A 21666-nucleotide genomic window follows, 5' to 3' on the forward strand; every position below is an offset into this window, starting at 1 on the left:
CTCTTGATCTAAGTCCATGTATTACTAAGGGTATACCATCTACCACTTCTTTACCTTTGGAGAATGATAAATGTTTAAATTTCAGCCCAGATAATCCCAAAAATATCAAGACTCCATTAACATCTGTAAATGTCTTGCAAAATGGGATACTTTCCCTCTCTAAGTTGAGGGAGGATATAAACGAAGACTCACTGCCCCTGGATATTGACCCAGTGCTATGTGAACGTTATTTGGTTGATGTACCTAGGGCATTACTAGAAGCTGTAAAGACCCCAATGGGTGCTACACCCTCTGGTCTCCATCTTTTTAGCAGTACCCCTTCTTCCAACTCACAAGATCTCTCCCTTCAGTCAAATATGTCTAAAAGTCCAATGCTCAATATAACAGGGATTGAGGCTATTAATGATCCTAGCCTGAAACCATCAGAGAAACCCATATCTGAATTTCTACTTTCCTTGGAACATTTGCTATCTTCAATTCTGACGCTACTGAATAAATTTGTGGGTAGCTCGGATTGTGTATTGGACTCTGTTACACAAATTTTAAAAGCATTAGTATCAAAATCCTGTGAAAGGAGCGGTGGCTCAGATTCTCCCCTTACAATACCCCCAAAAAATCTTTTGGCTAATACACCTTGTTTGTTAACTGAGAATATACTGGTTGCACCAGCAGTGATGGACTTACATCCTATTCTGAAAACATCTGCTTATAATTGTATAGGTGACTCCATTCCAGATATTGTTTCTGAGGACAATAATATTGTACCGCCAAATGCCATTTTGAAATCATATGCTTATAATTGTATAAGTGATTCCATTCTAGATATTGTGTCTGAGGAAAATAATATTGTACTGCCAAATGCTAATGCCGAAAAGGCATTATATCCTATTTTTGATTTAGAATCTAAGGGGCCGGAATTGGAGGAAAAAGTGGGAAAACATGGAAATCATAAGGGGAAAAAAAAGAGGAAGTCTCTTCGTAGATTTAAAAAGAGGAAGCAGAGACAAATCCTCTTTGACAATCCCCATGTTTCCTTTAAATCCTCCTCTGTGGAGGCCGAGAGTGTCAACGATAACAGATCTCTGAGGCATGACTCAATTAGGTCATCTTCTGAATTTTTGGGGCCTCCCGTTAATTCTGATGAAATTATAATGAATTGTTCTAAACTAAATCCAATAGGACAGGGTGTAGAAAAAGAAAAACCCACGACTCACTGCTTAGCAGTAGATGAAAGAAGCTCTGTCCCCGTGGCTTCCACTGATTAAAATCCTTCAGCCCCTTCTTTCCATACACGGGCAGAGGGGGCAGCCTTATGTCAAAACTCTGTTTATAAATCTATGGAAACCCGTACTGACTCTCTGCTTTTAGACTTCATCCCACTATTTGATATTGATTTAAGCCTAAATAGATCCTTTTTGCTGAATTGCTGCAAAGACATTGAGGGATTAAAATTAATTAAATCAAGCGACATTGACCTAGTAACAATATTGGGATCAGGATCTATGTCATTTACTAGGGTATGGTTCTATTCAAATTTGATAGTGAATCTTATATTAAATAAAGCAGAAATTTTCCAGAGTCGGGGGATCGATGTGGTGCCGTTCACTGCCACATGTGCTGATAATCATATTGTGAATGGCCACCATAGGGGATTGGGTCAGGTTGGTCTCTCCCAACCTTTTGATGATTTAAAAATTCATGTCTCAAGAACAAAAAGGATAGTAACACATGTTATTCCTCCCCCAATAACAATAAATAGGGGTATAACTGAAAACGAACAGCAATGGAACTGGCTACCTGGTGCCCTAGCGACTAAGGTGACGGACAACCCCAGATTGTTCCCTCACCTTTAGCAGTATCTTTTCCATTATCTCCTGGAATGCAGCTGGCATCAATAACAATCCTGAAAAATTATCATATCTTTTTTCTTTGAATGCCAATATAATCTGCATCCAGGAAACCTGGTGTACCGATAAACTAGATATAGCGAAGGATTATTATGTATTGGAAGTAGCGGCAACCCCCTCTAGTAGAGGACATGCAAAAGGGGGAATTGCTTGCCTATTATCCAATACAATAAAGTGGAGTTTCTCCCACCATATAGATCCCAGCAACCTTTTTCAGGCTGTGACCCTCTCCAACTTAGATAAAACTGGGGAGAGACACCCCCTTGTTATAATAAATGCCTATATTCCGCCAGGTGATCCTTTTAATACTTTGATGAAGAAAATTTTCATCTTTATTAGACAAATTAAAAAAATAGCTCCTCTCTCTAATTTTTTGTTAGTTGGTGACTTAAACTGTAAAGTGTCCAATTATAGTGTGGAACTATTCAGGAATAAAGAAAAAGAGGAGGTTTTATTGATACCCCAAGCCCTCTTTCCAGATAACATAAAAACAAACAAACGGGGTAAATTGCTGCTGGAAGAACTACATAGCACGGAGGGACTTATAGTCAACGGTAGGCTCCCATCCGATGTTCCTGCAAACTACACTCATAGCTCCTTCAATAGCAAATCAATCCTTGACTACATAATTGTTGACCACCCTACTTTCTCTCTCTTAAGGGATTTGGTTGTTATGGACACTACCCTTAGTGACCATAATGTTATCATCCTAACGCTTTCTCTGGAGCCCCCCAACTCTGACACCTGGGCGTTTGATAGGGATGTGGTCACCTTCCAAAAAACAGGAAGATGTTTCTGGGATTATAAAGCTATGAAGGGCGTGGAACCTCTTCTTGAAAAAACACTATCCAATTTAAGCAATTGGCAGGGGGTGGAACTGTCCTCTTTCGATGCTTTTATAAAGGAGATCATTTCTACCGTAAAAAAATCAAATTTAACTAGGAAAACAAAAAACACCCTCCCTAAAGCAGTTGTTTCCCTTAATAAGGAAATAAATAAATTGGTGAGGGAACAATACGTATGTGGTGCAGTAGAAAGATCTCAGAAAATATCTCTCCTTAAAAGGAGGAGAAGCAGGATAAAGAAGAAAATGAAAAGAGAAAAAGAGGACCTGCTATGGATTGGATTGCGGGAAGCCGCAGTTCATGGGAACTCTAGACAATTCTGGACCCTTATTGGGGAGGGATGTGGTTCTAGAGTGCGTCCATCTCCAATCCCCATTTCCGAACAAACCTGGGTTAATTACATCTCAAGTCTGTATGCTAAGAATGATCAGCATGTGAAACTTAGGGGTATTGAGGAAGATACTATTTCTATAACTGAATACCCCTCAGAATTATCTATAGAATTGGCTATAAGGGACATGCGTCCATCAGGCGCCATGGGTCCTGATGAACTCCCGATATCAGTCTTGAAACAAAATCCAGTATCCTGGAGTAAAATCCTTTTTCCTCTTTTTAGGACTTGCTATATTAAAAAATTTATTCCAGCATCCTGGAAGGGGAGTATTTTGGTTCCTATGTTCAAAAAGGGCGATAGAAACGTACCCATTAACTATCGCCAAATAGCTCTCCTAGACGCTATTGGGAAAGTGTTCTGTAAATGTTTATTATCCCTAGTTAATGATTGGGTGGTGCAAAAACAAATCTTACCCTTAGAACAAGTAGGCTTTCGTAAGGGTCACGGAACGCTGGATAACCTCTCCGCTCTTCAGACAAATATCGATAAATATATAGGGGTACGTGGCGGAAGAGTTTATGTGGCCTTTATAGACTTCTCCACAGCATTTGACAAGGTTGATCGTCCACTGCTGTGGAGAAAGCTCTCTGCTATGGGATTGCCACCTTATCTACTAGATATGATTCAGTTGCTACATACAGACACCTGGTGCCAGGTCCTGCAAGGAGGAGATAGGGGGCTCTCTAAGATTATCCCCTCATGTAATGGCCTTAAGCAAGGCTGTCTCCTTGCCCCATTACTTTTTTCGCTGTATATTGCAGACCTACCAGCTTCCCTCTCCTCCTGTGACGGTATTCCTCCAATTTTGGGCGGAAAACACATTTCATGTATGTTATATGCGGATGACATCATAATAATGGATCTTATGCCCAAAGGTCTTGCCAAACGCCTCCTTGCTCTACATCAGTATGCAGTTGCTCATTACTTAAAAATCAATGCATCCAAGAGCAAAATTATGTGCATCACAGGCCGGAAAAAACATAAATTTAGGAATTTTACCTGGTCTGTGGGAGAAGACAAACTGGAGGTAGTAAAGAGTTATGTTTTCCTCGGAAAATTAATTTGTGATAATCTAAGCGCTAAACCCCATACCGATAACAGTACCCGGAAGGCTTTAGCCCAAGGGAGAAGCTTAAGTGCACTGTACTCGGCATTGGGAAGAAGGCATTTTTCACATTTATTGGAAGTCTTTAGGGCAAAAGTCCCTTCCACCCTTTTATATGGTTTAGAACTAATTGATATTAAGTACTGGGATTTTCTAAATAAGGTGGAGGGTAAATTGCTAAGAAGCATATCCACCGTTAGTTCCGCCTGCTCCGTGGCAGCCTGCAGACTTGAGTTTGGCTTGCGCAGCAGCTGGGTGCAGGGCCTGGCAGCTGTGGTACGTTGGGTCGCAAGCATAGCCAGAGGAGAAGAGGGGACTATGAGGTTCCTCTTAAAGTCTGAACTACTGGGAAGTCTAGGGGAACACTCTCTAATTGTTAACAACTTTAGAAAAGCTGTATCCCTCTTGCAGTTGGAAGAGAGTACTCTCTTTTCTCTTCCTGTATCCCAGCTAAAGTCTGTCCTGAAAGAAGCTACTTGGGATCTTAGCTTTAGGCTAGACTTTACTTCAACTTTTGCTAAAAAGGGTGTCAATTTCCTTACTAATACATACGCAAGAAAATCCATACAACCCTATGTTACTTGGAACCTACCTCATGGTATTCGGAGATTTTGGTTTTTATTGAGACAAGATTTGTTACCCCTGAATAATCTTTTGTTTAAATGGTATGGAGTATCTGCAATTTGCAATTTCTGTCATCAATCTATTCAAGATCGAACACATGTACTTTTCATATGCCCAGCGCTGCGTTCTTATCGCAGCAAATGGTTAAGACAAATATGTCTGCAAATGGGTATTGTAAATGCGAACTCTTTTATGAGTGCCTTACATAATCCCCCTAATGAGAGATTTTGCTTTTATATTTATAATTTTTTTTAATGTTTTCTAGAAATTTTTTGAATATCGGCATGCCTATTAATGTGTCACTTTGTGTTCTAGCAATTGCTATGATTTGTCTACCTTCACTGTCAATGATACTTTTGTATTGTACTTTTTTCTTATGTGCACCTCTAAGGAGTTCCAAAACATAATAAAGATTGAAATTGAGAGACCACTACCTGTTTCAGGCCAGTAAACCAAACCCCCCCAGCCTAATGTCACCATAGCCATTGGATGATTAGGGGTAACACTGTCAGCATTGGTGACTGGGTAGGTTTTCCCTACCAAGTATTGCTCAGGGGAAAACAGTGTGTCTCTCACCATAGTGACACTGGCACCTGTATCCCTCAGAGCTTCTATCCTAGTTCCATTAACCAAGGGGTATTGCAAATGCTTCTTTAAGTTGGGTGGCCACACAGCTACAGTGGCAAACGCAACTTCCCCTTCTGAAACAAGAACTGCTTCAGTGTGCATCCTGATTTGCTCTAGGCACATTTGTGATCCCATCTGTAGACTTGCTACCCCAGGTGTAGCTATACTGGTTGCCTTAGGGGCCTTGTTGTGGGGACAAGATTTATCTACAGTTAAGTGTCCCAACTTCTTACAGTTGTTACACCAGGCCTTTAAAGGATCAAAGTTCTTCCCCCTATAGGGCTGAGGCACACAGGGAGTAGTTTGGGAGCCACCCCCTTGTACAGGTTTTTGGGGCCTTTTAGAAGACTCAGACGTTTTATCTTGGGGATTCTCACCACCTTTTCCTTCGGGAGGTTTTGTAACCACCTTCTTCTGGTCACCCCCAGTGACTGTCCTTGTCACCCTAGTCTTGACCCAGTGGTCTGCCTTCTTTCCCAATTCTTGGGGAGAATTTCGACCTAGGTCTAACAAATGCTGATGTAACTTTTCATTTGTGCAATTACTTAGTATATGTTCCTTCATGAACAAATTGTTAAGTCCAGTAAAACCATGCACATTGTGTCCAGTTAACCAACCATCCAGTGTCTTTACTGGGTAGTCCACAAAATCAATCTAGGACTGGGTCTGGGTTTCGTGATCCCCCCTGAATCTAATTCCAGGTGTGTCCCCCAGAGAGGTTTCCTTAATTTTCTCATGTCGCAAGCCCTTTCAAAGGCTGTGAACCACTTGGTGCTGTCATCACCTTCCTCAAATTTAGGGACAATCCCTTTGGGGATTTTAGGATCCTAAGACTGCTCTTTATCCTTATTATTAGAATTGCTGCCACCATTGATGGGTGCTAAACCCATCTTTCCTTTCCTTCTCTAGAGCCATGAGTCTGGACTCTAACTCTAATCTCTTGACCAGCTTTGCTAAAAAGCTGTCCTCTTCATTGGGGAGTTCCCCAATGTTTTCCCTGGTACCTGGTCCACCCCTGTGATCTCTATGTCCCCCGAGATTGCTGTTTGGAGTTAAGGGTATGGGGGCCCTTTCCTCCCTAGGGATGATTGGAGGGGGTCACTATCCCCCTCATCCTCCTCCTTTTCCCCTTCTGATTGGTTATCACCATTTTCAGAGGGGTGGTCCTCAGCATACTCAACCAGGAGCTCCTAGAGCCCTTGTTTGGTTGGATGCAGGCCCATTTGTATATTTTTAAATTTGCATAAGGGCCCCAATTCCTAGAAAGATAAGTGTAAGTAAGGTGTGATGTCGAGTTCCTCAACCAGGTCCTGCATGGTATTACCTTCACTAGTAGCTGGGTTGTTTTGAGACATTCTAACCAGACAGGTCTAACCCTCTACCCTGGACTACAGTGACTTTTATTTCTCTAAAATTCTAAGGGGACTTAAGCAAGGCACTGACAAGACTTTTAGTATTTTGGAAAAACCAACTTAGGAGAATCAGAATTCTAAAGGCAATTTAAGAGTTCTGTCGTGTGATCAGATGGTAACCAAGTAGTCCAACAAATGCAAGTTTGTATCCCACCGCTGAACCACCAATGTAAGAAAGTGGCTCTGTATATACTGGACCAACGTAAGGTACAGTGTGCACATAGTCCACAGTCTCCAGAGGTTTGGCAGAGGCTAAAGTTAGATATAACCTTACTCTCTAAACTGGTAGCTTAGTCTAGCAGTAAGGAAGTATCAGAGGACAGTGTAAAGCATTTGTTGTACACACTCAGTCCCCAAATGGTCTCACACACTCAAGAACTTAACTCTAGGCCAATGGTTTTGTATATAAAAATATATTGTTGTTTATTTTTAGATCCAAAAGTAGGTATACAAATACTTTCTCAGAATGAGATGCTACAGTTGAATACTTTCAAATAGCAGTAGACATTTTAAAAGCAATCAAGACATGGCTTGGCAGTTTGGGCTGGACTGTTCCCATGAGGCACAGGGTCAAGTCTGATTTGCATATGGCCATACCTGAACTGGGGTGGCGTGGTGAGTAAAATAACGATGGATTAAACCCAGATCTGTGAATGGGGGTGAATGTTTTGCCAATGTGCAACATTCCGTCCATCATCTTGTGTGTTTTGATGTCCGCCCTATGTGGGAAGGGTATGCCCCGACATGGGTACCGTGCTCACTACGCCACTGGAGTCAAGCTATCCTGGCTGATGATGGCTGATAACCAGAAACCGGTCCTAGGATGCTTGATTCCAGTCCAGGGAAGACATGGCTTGGCAGTTCGGGCTGGACTGTTCCCATGAGGCACAGGGTCAAGTCTGATTTGCATCACTCAACAAAGCCGCTCTGTCATATACCTTCTTGACTTGCAAAGGTTTGATATACTTGCTCTCCCCCTTTCTTTGCATCGTCGCCAACTTAACTCGTACCCATTCACCTTCTTTTAGTCCGGTGTCCTTCACATTTCTTCGTCCATTGTAGTGCTTGGCGTATACCGCTTGTGCCCTCTCTGAGTTTGCTTGAACCACTGCCGGGGACCATTTACTCATTATGTTTTTTTCCTTCCACACACGATTGTCCTTTGTGGGATCACGCCCTCTAAGGATTTGGAACGGACTATATCCAGTCCCCGTGGGGGTGATTCTGTACGCCCATACCATCTGCCATATCTCCTTCTCCCAGTCCTTGTTCTGGGATATTGCCGCTTGCACTGATCCCATCACCACACGGTTAAACCGCTCCACTAGTCCGTTTCCTGCCGGGTGGTAGATCGACGTGTGCTTGGAGTGGATACCATTTCTCTCCATGAAGTTGGTCCACTTGTCTGAGGTAAATTGGGGGCCGTTGTCACTCAGGATGGATTTTGGAATGCCCTCTCTCACGAAAGTGTCACTCAGAAACTTTAAGATGGTCTCTGTGTCCATTACCTCCTCCACCTTCATTTCAGGCCATTTGGAATACCTGTCAATGAGGACACATACGTACTTTTGGATTCCTTGTCCTTCTAGGATTGGGCCCAAAATGTCTATGGACAAGTCCTCCCACGGGTTCTGTGGGGGGTCAAATCTCCCCAGTGCCGGGCGCAAAGGTTTAAGAGTTTTGTCTGCTCCTTGGCACTGTGGGCACGCTCTGACATGACGTTCTGCCCGTAAGTCCATGCCTGGCCACCAGTACCCTTCTTTGGTTCTCAGTTTCATCTTGCATATCCCTAAGTGGCCTTCGTGGAGTAAAACCAGTAGTCTGGGGATTATGCCAGCTGGGGGGATAACCTTGTCTCCCCGGAACACAAACACTCCTTGATCGTCCATTGTCAACTCTTCTCTAACCTCGTAGTGCGTCCTCATTGTGTCGCTGATGTGTTTCTTCTCCGGCCACCCCTGTACTATGAATTTCTTCACTTCTTGTATTGTTTGGTCTTCACTGTAGGCTTCCTTCCACTCCTGGTTGCTGATGACTTCTTCCTGGTCATCTGTCAGGGCCACCATCTCTTCCCCTCCTGTCGATTCTTCTCCTCCAATTTCCATGGCCGCTGCCCTGCTTAGATAGTCCGCGACCTTGTTCCGACTGCCCGGAATGTACTCCACATCATATCTAAATTCTAGTAGCTTCAATGTCATTTTTGAGATCCTGGGGGTGGCACTCGCGTGCCCACTAGAGGTGAGTACCTTCACCAAGGGTTTATGATCTGTTTTTAGCTGGAATCTTGTACCCCACAGGAATTGTCTGAACCTGGTCATTCCCCATACTACTGCGAGCATCTCCTTTTCGATGACACTGTATTTCTTTTCCGTGTCTCACAGGGTGCGAGAAGCGAAGCTTAGTGTGTCCATCGCTCCTTGTCCCTGGTCCTGCATTAACACTGCGCCCAAGCCCTTGTTGCTGGCGTCCGTCGTGAGCACAGTCATTCCATGGGGGTCATATCCTTGCAGGGGTATGGCTTTCACCACGTCTTCTTTTATCCCCTCAAACTCCTTTTGTGCTTCTTCCGTCCAGCAAAACACTGAGCTCTCTCTCGTTAACTTTCTCATGTGGTGGGTCTTTGTTGCGAAATGCTGCACTAATTTACTATAGTATTCGGCCATTCCTAAGAAGGACCTGACCTCCTCCTTACTGGTGGGTGGTGGTGCATCGCTGATCGCCTTCACATTTTCCGCCTTGGGGGTGATCCCTTGTACCCCGATTTCGTGCCCTAGGTAGGTCACCGATTCCATGCCCAGGCGGCACTTTTCCCACTCCGCCGTGAGGCCCTTGCCTTCTAATACTCCCAACACCTGTCCTCCTGGAAATACTGGATGCCATTCATGTCCCTAAACAGTTGGTGCATTAACTTCTGGAACACCGCTGCTGCCGATGCCAGTCCAAACGGCATGCGGCGAAATTGGTAGCACCCGAAGGGGGGTGATAAATGAAGTTAACTTCCTGCTCTCCGGGTGCAATGCGATTTGATGGTACGCTGATGTTAGGTCGATGGTGGAGTACCATTTAATCCCTCTTGTCTTGGCTAGCATCTCCTCAATCCTTGGTAGGGGAAACTTTTCTACCACAATGTTCTTATTTAATTCACGCAGGTCCACACACAGCCTGACCTTACCACTGGATTTCATGACTACCACCAATGGCGCCAGCCACTCTGCGCACGTGATCGGTTCGATGATTCCCTTTTTCTCCAATTCTTGCAACTCTTCTTGTACTGCCTCTCTTACTGCGAGCGGTACGCTTCTCACCTTGTGAGCCACCGGTATGGCACCTTCCTTGAGGACGCTTTTGTGTGCAAATTTCTCAAGTCTCCCCACTGTGCCTCCGACCACTTTGGGGTACTCCTTCTTCCATTTGTCCAGGTTCGGCCATTCTTCCAGTTCCGTGAGGAGGATCTGTTCTTTTCCTCCTGGGTCTAGTTTGATACCCAGGTCCCCTTGGTCTAGCCAGCCTAACACCGATGGTCCCTTCTCAGAAATGTACAGCTTGCAGTAGGCGCTGCGCCCTCTGAACTCAAACCTTAACGGTCGGAATCCTAACATGGGTATGCGGTCTCCGTTGTATGTAACCGGCCGTATGTCTAATTTCTCCAAGTCCGGGCCCAGATGTGGGCTGAAGGTTTCGTTCCATACCGTTCTCTGTACAATGGTGTAGGGTGATCCAGTGTCCGCCACTATGTTTATCGGTACTCCTCCAATCGTCATATCCAGTACTGGCTTGGTCGACCTTTTGTTGTCCACACTCAGTACCTGGTCGTAGATGCAGAGTACCGTGTCCTCATTTCCATGGTCACTCCCTTCCTTGTCCTCTTGTTCATGATCAATGTGTTTAACCATGGTTCTGGCTGACTTCCTGCGGCATACTTTCTCATAGTGCCCTATGATTCCACAAAACATACATTTGGCGCGAAACGCCGAGCACTTCCTGTCATGGGCCTCATGTGCCCAACTTCCGCATCTGTAGCAGGCCTTTTTGTTGTTCCCGGTTTGCTTACCCGGCGGCCCTCGATTTCCTTGCCACCTGTTCGGTCCCTTCGATGTGGGCCCTTTGCTCCTGTTGTCCCTGCGGGGTTCTTTGTCTTCAATTCTGTTCACCACAGGCGTTGTTGTGGCCTCTCTTTTTGCCGCCTCTGCACATCTTCGCGCCATCTCCGCCCTCTTGACGATCACCATCACTTCCTGTAACGAGGCGTCGCCACTGGCCCACAGCTTGTCTTGCACTGCCGTGCTCGTGGTGTGCATTACAATTTGATCCTTTATAAATTCATCTTGGAAAGTGTCATACCTGCACGTGGAGGCCAATTTCTTTAACGCCGCCACGTACTCCTCCACCGATTCTCCCGGTCGTTGCTTTCTTTGCTGGAAGTTATACCTGTCAATCGAAACACACACCGCCGGTTTGTAGTGTTCGTTCAATTCCTCTATTGCGTGAGAGTATACGTCGTCATCTGTACTCCCCCGTTGTTTCGGTATTAGTGTCTTGAAGATCCTGAGCCCTTCCGGGCCTAGATTGTGTAACAATATTCGTCTCTTCCTTTTGCTAGAGAACTTTTCTTAATTTTCATCTTCTAGCACTTCAATGAAGTTGTCGATGTAGGCTCGCCAATCTTCCCACCTCATCAGTGGTTCTCCTGGCTTGGGCAGAAATTGGACAGGGGCCGTTGCGGACGCTGCTTGCGTGCACATTCTTTCGCGCTTTCCCGTGGGCGGGGTACCACTGTGACTCCTGGGGCTGCCCGGTGCACTGTCTTCTTCTGTTTTCTCTGTTTTCAGTAGGGGGGTCTCTGTGTCTGCCCCATCGCTTTTCCCTTTGGTCGCCAGTGCTCCTGCCCTCGGTCGTGCTGTGTGGTGGGGTGCTCTGGGTGGTCTTCCCGGTGCGCACCCTGTGTCCTTTCCCCTTGTGCCCAGTTCTCGCCCTTTTTGCGTCCTGTCAGCTCTGCTGCGCTCTCTGGTGATTGCTGGTCAGTGTGGTGTTACTTGCCGGAACTCTGTGGTAGCTAGGGTAGCTGGGCGTCAGTCGTGGTTCTTTTTTTCCTCTTTTATTTTTTCTTTGTGTGCCTTCTAGGTGCAAAATCCCACCCTCGTCGCCATTGTAAAGGTGTGCCTTCTTGTACAAACGACAGGACACTAGTTGGACTGACTCATTAATTTAATGAACTGATTATCACTAAAGAGCGCCGAGCCGGCAACCTCCGTGCTCCGACACTCGCGCCATTATCCCTAGGCTGCGCGCGCATCCACAAGATGGCCGCCGGCACGTCGCGTCGTGACGCGACGTGCATACACTAGAGCGCAACTCTACAGTTTCTAGCCCACATCACCTCCCTGAGGAAGCACTGGACTGCTCTGCCTTTTCTACCTGCTAAAGATGTGTGCTCGGTTTTCGATTTGAGGTTTAATACAGGTGCCCGAGAGCACAAATGTTAATCAAACTCAATGTATACTATTGGGGTCCATTATCCTCTAGATGCTATATTGTCCCCCTGAACCAGTTTTCACGTGTATCAATAAAAAACTCAAAAAGAATATAACTGAAAATGTGTACAAGACGCATGCCGAAAGCATGTGGGCAATAAGCTCAGAATTGTACTTTATTTCAAAATATACTATTTACTTATATTATTAATCGATTCTGTATCTTGCAGTCTACTGTTGCATACAATTATGAGAGCCATAACTCATTCATGTCTTTTCTTACAGGAAAACGCATCTGCCTTGGAGAGGGACTTGCCCGCATGGAGCTATTTCTTTTCTTCACCACCATACTGCAGAATTTCACCTTAAAAGCAGCTGGAAATCCTGATTTAATTGACCTCACCCCAGAGTTCAGTGGATTTTCGAATCTCCCCCGACCTTATAAACTCCACCTCCTGCTTCGCTCAATATGATTTAGTGGTTCATTGTTAATTTAGGGATTATGTTTAATAGAAGTGTTTCATCTTAATATGAGTAATTGTAGTTTTAACAAGAGGGGATTGATAATTAAAAAGTTTAACATGTGTGTACTTTTGACAACTTGTGTGATTTTAAAGCACAAGTTTAAATTGCCGTTATAATTACATAACACTTTAAGCTCAGAAAACGAACACAAATTCATTAGTTATACTTTACTGAGCCAACTAGAATTTGTGCCCCAACATGCTGTGCTTATGAGCTCACAGATTAAATCACTCATGACTTGGTCAATTACATTATTGATGATATCACTGATAACTTCCCAAATGACATCATTGATGACACCACTGGGCATGTCGCTGGCACTCATTCTTTCATTCAATTATTTATATATTTCCCCAAAGACTCTCTCATAATTCCAGAAGGTGCTTGCACACTGATAGTGATGATGAATGTGCAAAGTGCAATTTACTACTCCACAGACACTGGGTCCCAGTTTTTGTGAAGTAATAAATTGCCCTTTGCACATTCATCGCACAGGGTGATTGGAAGTGCGGCAAGTTTGATGAGTGTAAATCTACTAAGATAAGACTTTATTGAGTAAATGCCCACTTGGGCCTTATTTTCACAAGGAGTTTTGATCTTTATTACATATGTATTTTATAAGGCAACTAGCTTACCCGTCGCGCGTTGCTGCAATCTCCGAAGAAAGGGAATTCAAGGAAACTCGTTATGATAACATTCAATTTACATTGTGTCATTTTTATTGAAACTTATTCATTTTAATATGGAAAACATTTCAAAGTGTTGTTTTAATTCTATTTATTTATTCGAGTGATTGTGGATACACGATTTTTTGTTTTTCCGTCTGGTGCGTACATCAGTATTCGAAAGATTATGAGGGCCCTGGGGGGCCGATATTTAAAAAAATGTTATGCCAGAAACGTTTGTAGGAGTGTACTCAACAACTTCCCAAAGTTTCCTGGCGATCGGATGAATGCTGTTTTACTTCTATTTATTTATTCGAGTGCTTGTGGATACACAATTTTTTGTTTTTCCGTCTTGTGCGTACATCAGTATTCGAAAGATTATGAGGGCCCTGGGGGGCCGATATTTAAAAAGAATTTATGCCAGAAACCTTCGCGGCAGTGTACTCAACAACTTCCCAAAGTTTCCTGGCGATCAGATGAATGGTGTAGTAATGCATAAAGGATAAACAGACAGACAGACAGACAAACCTTAGTTTTTATATATATAGATGTGATACATATTAGGATATCAGATTCATTTGGGTGTTGTTAACACATTGTATAAGTAAATAGGTTGTGGTACTGAAGATACTCACTGACCTGATATTGATACACCAGTGTGATTTGTGTGGACTGACTGAACAAAGGAATCAGTGAAGAAGTTAGGATAATGAATTACTATAATTCTTGGACCACTTGGGTTTGATATTGCAAGATTACTTATCATTTGAGATGTCATGAGAGATGTCGCTGACCATGCCATGAGTTATGTAATATGTGAGGTCGTAAGCAGTGCTTTGCCAGGGTGTAAGTTATAGTTAGCTCAGGTAACTATACTGCTGAATTTCACTGGTTTTGTATGAGTGAAATCTGAACCTAACTATAGAGTCCCTGTAACCTTTGTTTTTTTCAGTGAAAGAAAACAGCCTTTTTTAGTTATAATGATCACCGTTTCCATAGAGGAGCTTTTTTGTTTTGCATTTAATCTTCAGGAAACCTTTCCAAAAAAGAGTTCATCTACCTCAGCTCCTTCATGGATAGTTGCTTGGCGATCTATCTCTATCAAGTGAGGGCTGAGAAAATGACGTCGGTGTCCCCCAAAATTGAAAACACTACAGCCAAATGGCTTAACCGAATTGCAATAAATCTGACAGAAAGCGAAATCTTTAACCAGAAAGCATGCTTTCTGTGATTTTGTTTAAATTTGTTCAGTAGTTTTTGAGAAATTAACGTTCAAAATGTAGAATTATCTGTTGCCAAGGGACTCCTTCCAGACCAGCAGATCAAAAGATAAGATATGATAGGCTGCCGACAACATCCCCAGAGATATTGGGCAGCCATTTTAGTACTCGGGACTCGGACTGTGTCTTGAACAATTAAACGAAAATCATATAAGGGGCAGGGTAGGAGTATTCTGACCCACTAGCCCTTGTGGGGGAGTCCATGAGGGATATCTTCTGGGACAAAATGTAAAAATGGATGTTAACTCAATTAACTATAATTCGTACCCTTGCCATGCACTGCTTATGACCTCAATTACTACATGTTGCATGGCATGTTTTATGACATCACAGATAACATGCAGTCTTAACAACGTAATCCCTTTAGGACATAATCATACCACATAGCTAGATACTTGAATCGTTGACATTTGTCACACCACACAGTCACACAATGGCCAATCAATCAAAGAAGTACACAAGTTTATTTTTTGATATTTCATAAAGTTATTAAAATCAAGTTAGAGCTGTTAGCTCTCAATAAAAAACACAAAATCACAATGTACTGTATCACATTATTCTCCTTCAGGTTGTAACAAATGCTGTCTGTTCAAGGCTATTCATAACATAATAAAGTGCAACAGGGACAAATCATCATAAAAAAAAATATATATAAAAAACATTTACACGAAAGCATACATGAAAATACAATTCATTGTACAAAGATAAAATGACCAAGAAGCGACACGTTTCGGTGGGATTAAAGGTCCCACCACCTTCTTCAGGCACAATAATAACAATTTAAAAAGGTCCCAGCACTTTGAATCTACTAAAAAAAAGGAGGAAGAGAAGATGTATTTGTAAACTTGTACTTCATTTTATAATACAATCTTCACAACTTTATTCACTTTACACAGTACAGATACATAGTGATAAACATATACATTTCAGATTGTTGGCCATACGCTCTCTCCATCTATATCATACCTAGGGTCAAGCATCCCTGTTTCACACAAAAAAAATTCAACCATGTGTATCTATATCTCTCTATGAGAAATCACTGGCAACGCGGGTTTTAAACACCTCACAGGTATCATTGCATCTCACATTCTAAACAATCATTTATATTCTATTATTGGACTCAAATGGGGGCTAGCCACCTCCACTGTCTTATAACAAACTGGGGGTGTACCTTCATTTGTAATCGCACTTGATGAAGACTAACTATATTTATCATGCACTTCATGCACGAATATGTAGCCCTTACGCGCTTCCCAATATTCAGCAACAGGATCTTATCTCCCATTGTTGCAACCCGCAATATGTCATAGAATTACAGCCACCTTCTTATCAACTGGAAATATCGGTGCTTGGGGCAGTACTGGGATAGCAATTGAGTCCTCAACCTCCTGAGATTATATGTCTCTAAGGGGAGAAAAAAGGAGATCATAGATATTCTGCCTACCCGGTCAGTAACGCTGCCTCATTCTTATCAATACCAAAACCTACCTAAAGAATCCACATGTACTCTTAAGGTGTGATCTCACCCTCCAATCGATATTTGCAAATGCCACTGGGCGGAAAGATGTTATCTGAAGCGACTGACTTCTATAATAAAATAACACAAATTCTTTCATTATTTTAGTGCTCATTTCTCTCAACATACTGTCTTGTATCTGCTTTACACTATAATTACCTGATATGGTAAGTCGAATCTGCCCAAAAATGTGGTCCTATTCTGGGAAGTTATACAATAACCGTGTGTCCTGATGTAGGCTCCTTAAATACGTTCCTCTCTAATTCGGAGGTAAACTTGTGTCCTCACATAATATTTATAAACGCTACCGGGGTCCTAAACAAATAAAGAAACAGTAAGTCCACTTAAGAATCCCCGTATATACATAGCACATACAGAAGCATATCCTGATGTGCAGCGATACATCTAAGTCGGTAAACCCAAGGTCGATAATCATTAAAGCCACCTTATCCTTTTGATTACCAACACTGTTAAGGTAGCATATCCGACAAAGCCTAAAATCGAGTACTTTACATTAACCGCAAGTAATAATAATAATAATCTTTATTGCATGATTAATTAAAATCTTTGCAATTTCTCAGTAAAACAAGAGGGAAGGAGTAGTATAAATATAATGATTTCGCAAGCAATTAAAAACACTTTTTGGGAAAATAAAAACAAAAAAAAAAAAAAAACATGCAGCTAATCCATTGATAGAAAAGGTCCTTTGCAATCAGTAGTGACTTTAGTTATCTGAAGAAAATGGTCTTTAGAATGCGAAAACAAGTCACAATAGTGCAAGTTTAGTTAGTGGCCTCTGGATTTAGGGCCATGTTGGCTATTTTCATAAAGCGCACTAGCCTGCTGGCTAATTGAATATCGTCTCCCTTGAAGCTCATCAGCAGAGCTTGTCTGCAAGTGCGCACACGTCTTTGATTCCAAAGCTGTGTTAGTAGGTTTTTTCGGGCACTATCAAGAGCTTTGCAGCTACACAGCAGGTGCAGAACGTCCTCTTTTGCGTTATCACAGAGCCTACACTTGGGGTTACTGTCCAGTCGCTTCCAAGGGGGAAGATGTACTTTGGATGGTATTACCCCCATCCTCAACCGTAAAAAGTCTTCCTTCGCTTTCCTTGAAAAGCCGGTATTGAAATATGGCTGTGGTGAGGCGCTGATGTAGCCTTGAATTACAAACCACCCATGGGACCTCTTGGTTAGTGCTGCTTTGTCCTCTTCCAACGAGATTGTTTTAACAGATTTGTTGACAAGGCGCTTGAAGCAATTGTGTGTGCAACTCGAGACCCAAAGATCTTTTAGCACAAGGGAGTTAATGGCTGCTTGGAGGTACACCATTGCGGGGGAATCCTTGTTTGTTTCCATCTCTTTCCAGAGATGAGCATTCAGGGAGTCTATTTCAGCGTTCTTTACTTTGTGCCAGCATTTTACGTAAGCGCCTTTACGTGCAATTTGCTGCTTCTGTAGGCCAAACTCGAGCCTTAGCTGTGCTGGGGAGGTGTATGGAGGGAGCGTGAATAGTATTCGCAATGTTTTGCTGACCACGTTGTCTAAAATAATCTCGTCCTTCCCTCTCATACATTCACTACCATAAGTTATTGACGGCAGCAATTTCGCACGAAATAAGTCTAACAAGGGGGTTAAGTTTGGGCCCGTTATTTTGTTTTTAATGCTTTTTAATGCAATGGCCAGTGAAATCCCTCTGTTCCTTATTGCTGTTTCTTGTCGCTTGAAGGAGCCTTTTGAATCAAAAATTATGCCCAAATACTTGTATTCTTGAACTATTTCTATTTTGTTGTCCTGAAGAGACCATTGAAATACTTGCTTTTTGGTTTAGTACCATCACCTTCGATTTTTCCGTGTTTACACATAGCCCGTTCTTTTCGGCAAATTTGCTTGTGGTGTTGATGAGGTGTTGCAAGCCTACTGGAGTTTGGCTGATTAGTATCAGGTCGTCTGCATATAGCAGGTTGGAGAGCGTAAAACTCCCTAGCTTTGGGGCATGGTGGTTGCAGTTATCCAAATCTTTGGAGAGGTCGGACATAAAGAGGTTGAACAGGGTCGGTGCGAGAACGCACCCCTGTTTCAGCCCTTTAGTAGTTGGAATTTCTTTGGACAGACAGTTGCCGTCCCCAAGTTTTACTTGGATCCATGTATCTGTATGTAGCAGCATCAGTAGTTTCAGCAGTTTGTGGTCCACTCCCCACCTTGAGAGTTTTGCCCATAGTTTTCCTCTGTCAACGCTGTCAAATGCAGCTGAAAAGTCGATATAACACACATATAGTGGCTTTTTCTGTTTGATAGTAGCATCTGTCAACAAGGAAAGGGCTAAGATATTTGTCGTGGTGCCCAGATTTTTTTGAAAGCCAGTCTGATTGATGGGGATCAGTTTTTTGTGTGACGCCCATGCTGTTAGTTCTTCCAAGAGAAGCCCCGAGAAATATTTAGCGTCTATATCTATAAGGGCTATGAGCCTATAATTCTTTGCCTCGTTCTTGTTACCCTTTTTGTAGATTGGGGCAATTATTGAACCCCTCCAGGAGGATGGAAGTTGTTCGGTCCTCCAGGTTTCCACAAAAAGGGGGAGCAGTTGTTCAGCCCAGTAAGTTGGATCTTGCTTATAGAGGATGGGAGGAATTCCATTTGGACCTGGTGCTCCCTCCTTCCGACCTTTCGCGATTCGACCCTTTAACTGGGCGATTGAGCCTGGGAAGTTAGACTCTTCGAGTAGAGGCTTTGGAGCCATCAGGATTGCTTGACAGAATTTTGGGCTTTGTTGGTTTTTGCATTGGCCTTCGTCATTGAAGTGTTTAAAGAGAAAATCTGCCCATGTGTCCTCAGTAATGTAGGAATTCACGCCGCGGGGGTTCGGGTTCTCTATTATATTGATAGTTTTCCAGAATCTTGCGCTGTTGTTTTTTGAATCATACAGCAATTTGGCCCAAGTTTGTTCAGTGGACTCCTGCTTGATTCGCCACAGGATTTTGTTCTTTTGACACTTGAATGATCTCAGGTTGGTCAATAGGTTGGTATCACTCCTAGGGTTCCGCAGCTCACGGAGTGTTCTATTTATGGCTGTTTTTATTGCCCTTAAATTAAGGAATAGAAGAGTCTGAGATTGTGTTTTTGAGTCACTACTGGTACTGGTAATTGTTTGTTGGCCTGTCCGTATGTCGTTTTCTCGTAAGAGATTGGACTTAACATTCAAACAGCCGAAGGTTTTCAGGAAGGTCTCCCAGGCAGTAATATGACCAGCATTCGAGTCTACAGCACTTTCCCAGCACAGCTTCGCTTCTTTTGCTAGTCGTTCCGGGTCATTGATATTGCACTTAATTCTTTTGCATTTTGTTGAGGTCAGTAACTTTGGGCCATTGGTGGGAAATGTTAGAGCTGTCCCTTGCGCCCTTAGTGTCAATTCTTGCGGGAGATGGTCACTGCAGTCAAGTGTGCCTATTTTGAAGGCTTGAACTAATGTAAACATTGCAAAAGATAGGAAGGTGTAGTCGATCGCCGAGCTGGCGGACGTGTTGTAAAAAGTTGCCGCTTGTGGTCTGTCCCCCGGCGATCGGCCATTTATCGAAATCAGGCCCAGGTTTGACAAATCTTCCATTAATCTTTTTGATAGATTTGACAAACTGTCCCATGGACACACTTCCAGTGTGGGAATCCCCCTGGTCAGCAGATGTTCTTCCATTGGCGGATTCTTACCAGTTGACTTCGAAAGGAACATATTAAAGTCTCCTGAGACAATAAGGTTCGAGTTTTCCGCTTCTGTTTTTAATTTAGTCAATTCTGTCACCAGGTGTTTCACCCCACTTTTTTTGCCTTTTGGGTGCAGGTAGATGTTAACCAGGGTTAGTTCCTGCCTAATGGTTCCTGGTGTTTTTATTTCCAGCTGGACTGCAATGATCCCGTTTTCTATCCCCGAAGTGTTTTTATTGAGAAGTTCTTTTGCATTATTTATTGTTTGTATCGAGGTGAATATCATTAAGCCACCTTTCTCGTGGCCAAACTTTGAAATTCTCCTTGCTGGGAGATGAAATGTTTTGTAATCTTGAAGATGGAATGGTTCTGCTAACCAGGTTTCCTGTAACAAAATTAGATCATACTGCTGGAAGTATAACAGTAGATCTTTATTTGACGTTTTTGATCCTAATCCGTTTATGTTCCAGGAACACAGTTTTAGTAACGGCTTTGTGTTTGGGGTGCAGCTGTTTCTCTCCTCAATTTGTCAACGAACAGACGGTCTGATGTTGATTGTTTTTGCAATCCAGTCCCATTCTTGATATGGGATCCTGTTTTTTTCCGGAGGGGGTGCTCCGGTCTTTCGTTCAACTGAGCTTCCGCGTGCTCCTCTCAATATAGATTTTCTGAGTATGTCTGGCTGGCGTTTGCTCGTAGTTGTATTAACTTTTTCTTGGAGATTGCGGAGTAGTGGAACCGGATATCCCGGGGTGAGGTATGGTATAATTCGAATCCCCCATACTTTTAATTGATTTTCTTCCTTTAGGATTTTCTTCCCCAGTTCTCCTGTGTTCCAAATTGTTTTTGTTATTTCCTGCTCAGATAGATGTTTGATTGTAGTAAATTCAACAGTTTCCAGATTTTGGGTAGTGAGTGTACTTAAGGATGCAATCGAGTTCAACACTCGAAGGATATTGCTCCGGTTTAGAATATCCTCACGGCTTTTAGATCTGTAGTCAGGAATGAAGAGTATTGTTTTATACTCGTCATCGATGGTAGCCTCCTGTCGTTGTTCATGGTTTATTACACATTCCAAACTTTGATGTCTATCATAAGCTTGTAAGCCCTGCTCTCTCTCATTTGTTGGGCCCGAATTAGCTGTTGAGTCGCAGGGATCATATTTGTGATTCTCCAGGGATGGACCAGGATTTGTCATGAGAGCTATGTTTTTGACTGGTCCGGAGACTTGTGCTCTCCGGATCAGTGATTCCGTGTCAAACTTTACGTTGGGTTCTTTTTTAATGTCTGTCGAGAAAATGCTGGTAGCCGGATTCCAGGGGTTAGATCCTTCAATAGGTTGGGCGACCAAATTGTGAGGTGATGGTGGATCCACCATTTGGGGAAGTATGGGGGGTTTTGCGCTTTTATTCGTCGCCCTCGAGACATCGCATTTTCGATCTTCTTCGTCTGGCCTATTTATGGTCTGTGCTTCTATATCCTTGCTCTTTAGGGAGGTTGCCTCTGGACCTATGAGAGCGGGAGCGGGATGGGTATTCTCCCCAGCCCTGGGGCTTGTATTGACCTTCATACTTCCTAGATCCTTCTCTAGTTCTGACAA

At 43.1% G+C, this 21666-nt stretch overlaps 1 protein-coding gene and 1 long non-coding RNA gene across 6 annotated transcripts in view; one reads left to right on the plus strand and one right to left on the minus strand.

The window, feature by feature from the left end:
* LOC144781694 (cytochrome P450 2G1-like) overlaps positions 1-13212 on the plus strand; it is a 424926-nt gene extending 411714 nt beyond the window's left edge. The window contains exon 9 of the mRNA XM_078660670.1: positions 12671-13212. Within this exon, the coding sequence (XP_078516796.1) occupies positions 12671-12858 (188 nt within the window). The 3' untranslated portion in view covers positions 12859-13212. The remainder of the gene's footprint in view (positions 1-12670) is intronic.
* Positions 1-21666, minus strand: part of LOC144781698 (uncharacterized) — a 572082-nt gene that overhangs the window by 308126 nt on the left and 242290 nt on the right. The window lies entirely within an intron of this gene.

The sequence above is a fragment of the Lissotriton helveticus genome, chromosome 9 (genome assembly GCF_964261635.1).
Source record: "Lissotriton helveticus chromosome 9, aLisHel1.1, whole genome shotgun sequence".
NCBI classification, from domain to species: domain Eukaryota; kingdom Metazoa; phylum Chordata; class Amphibia; order Caudata; family Salamandridae; genus Lissotriton; species Lissotriton helveticus.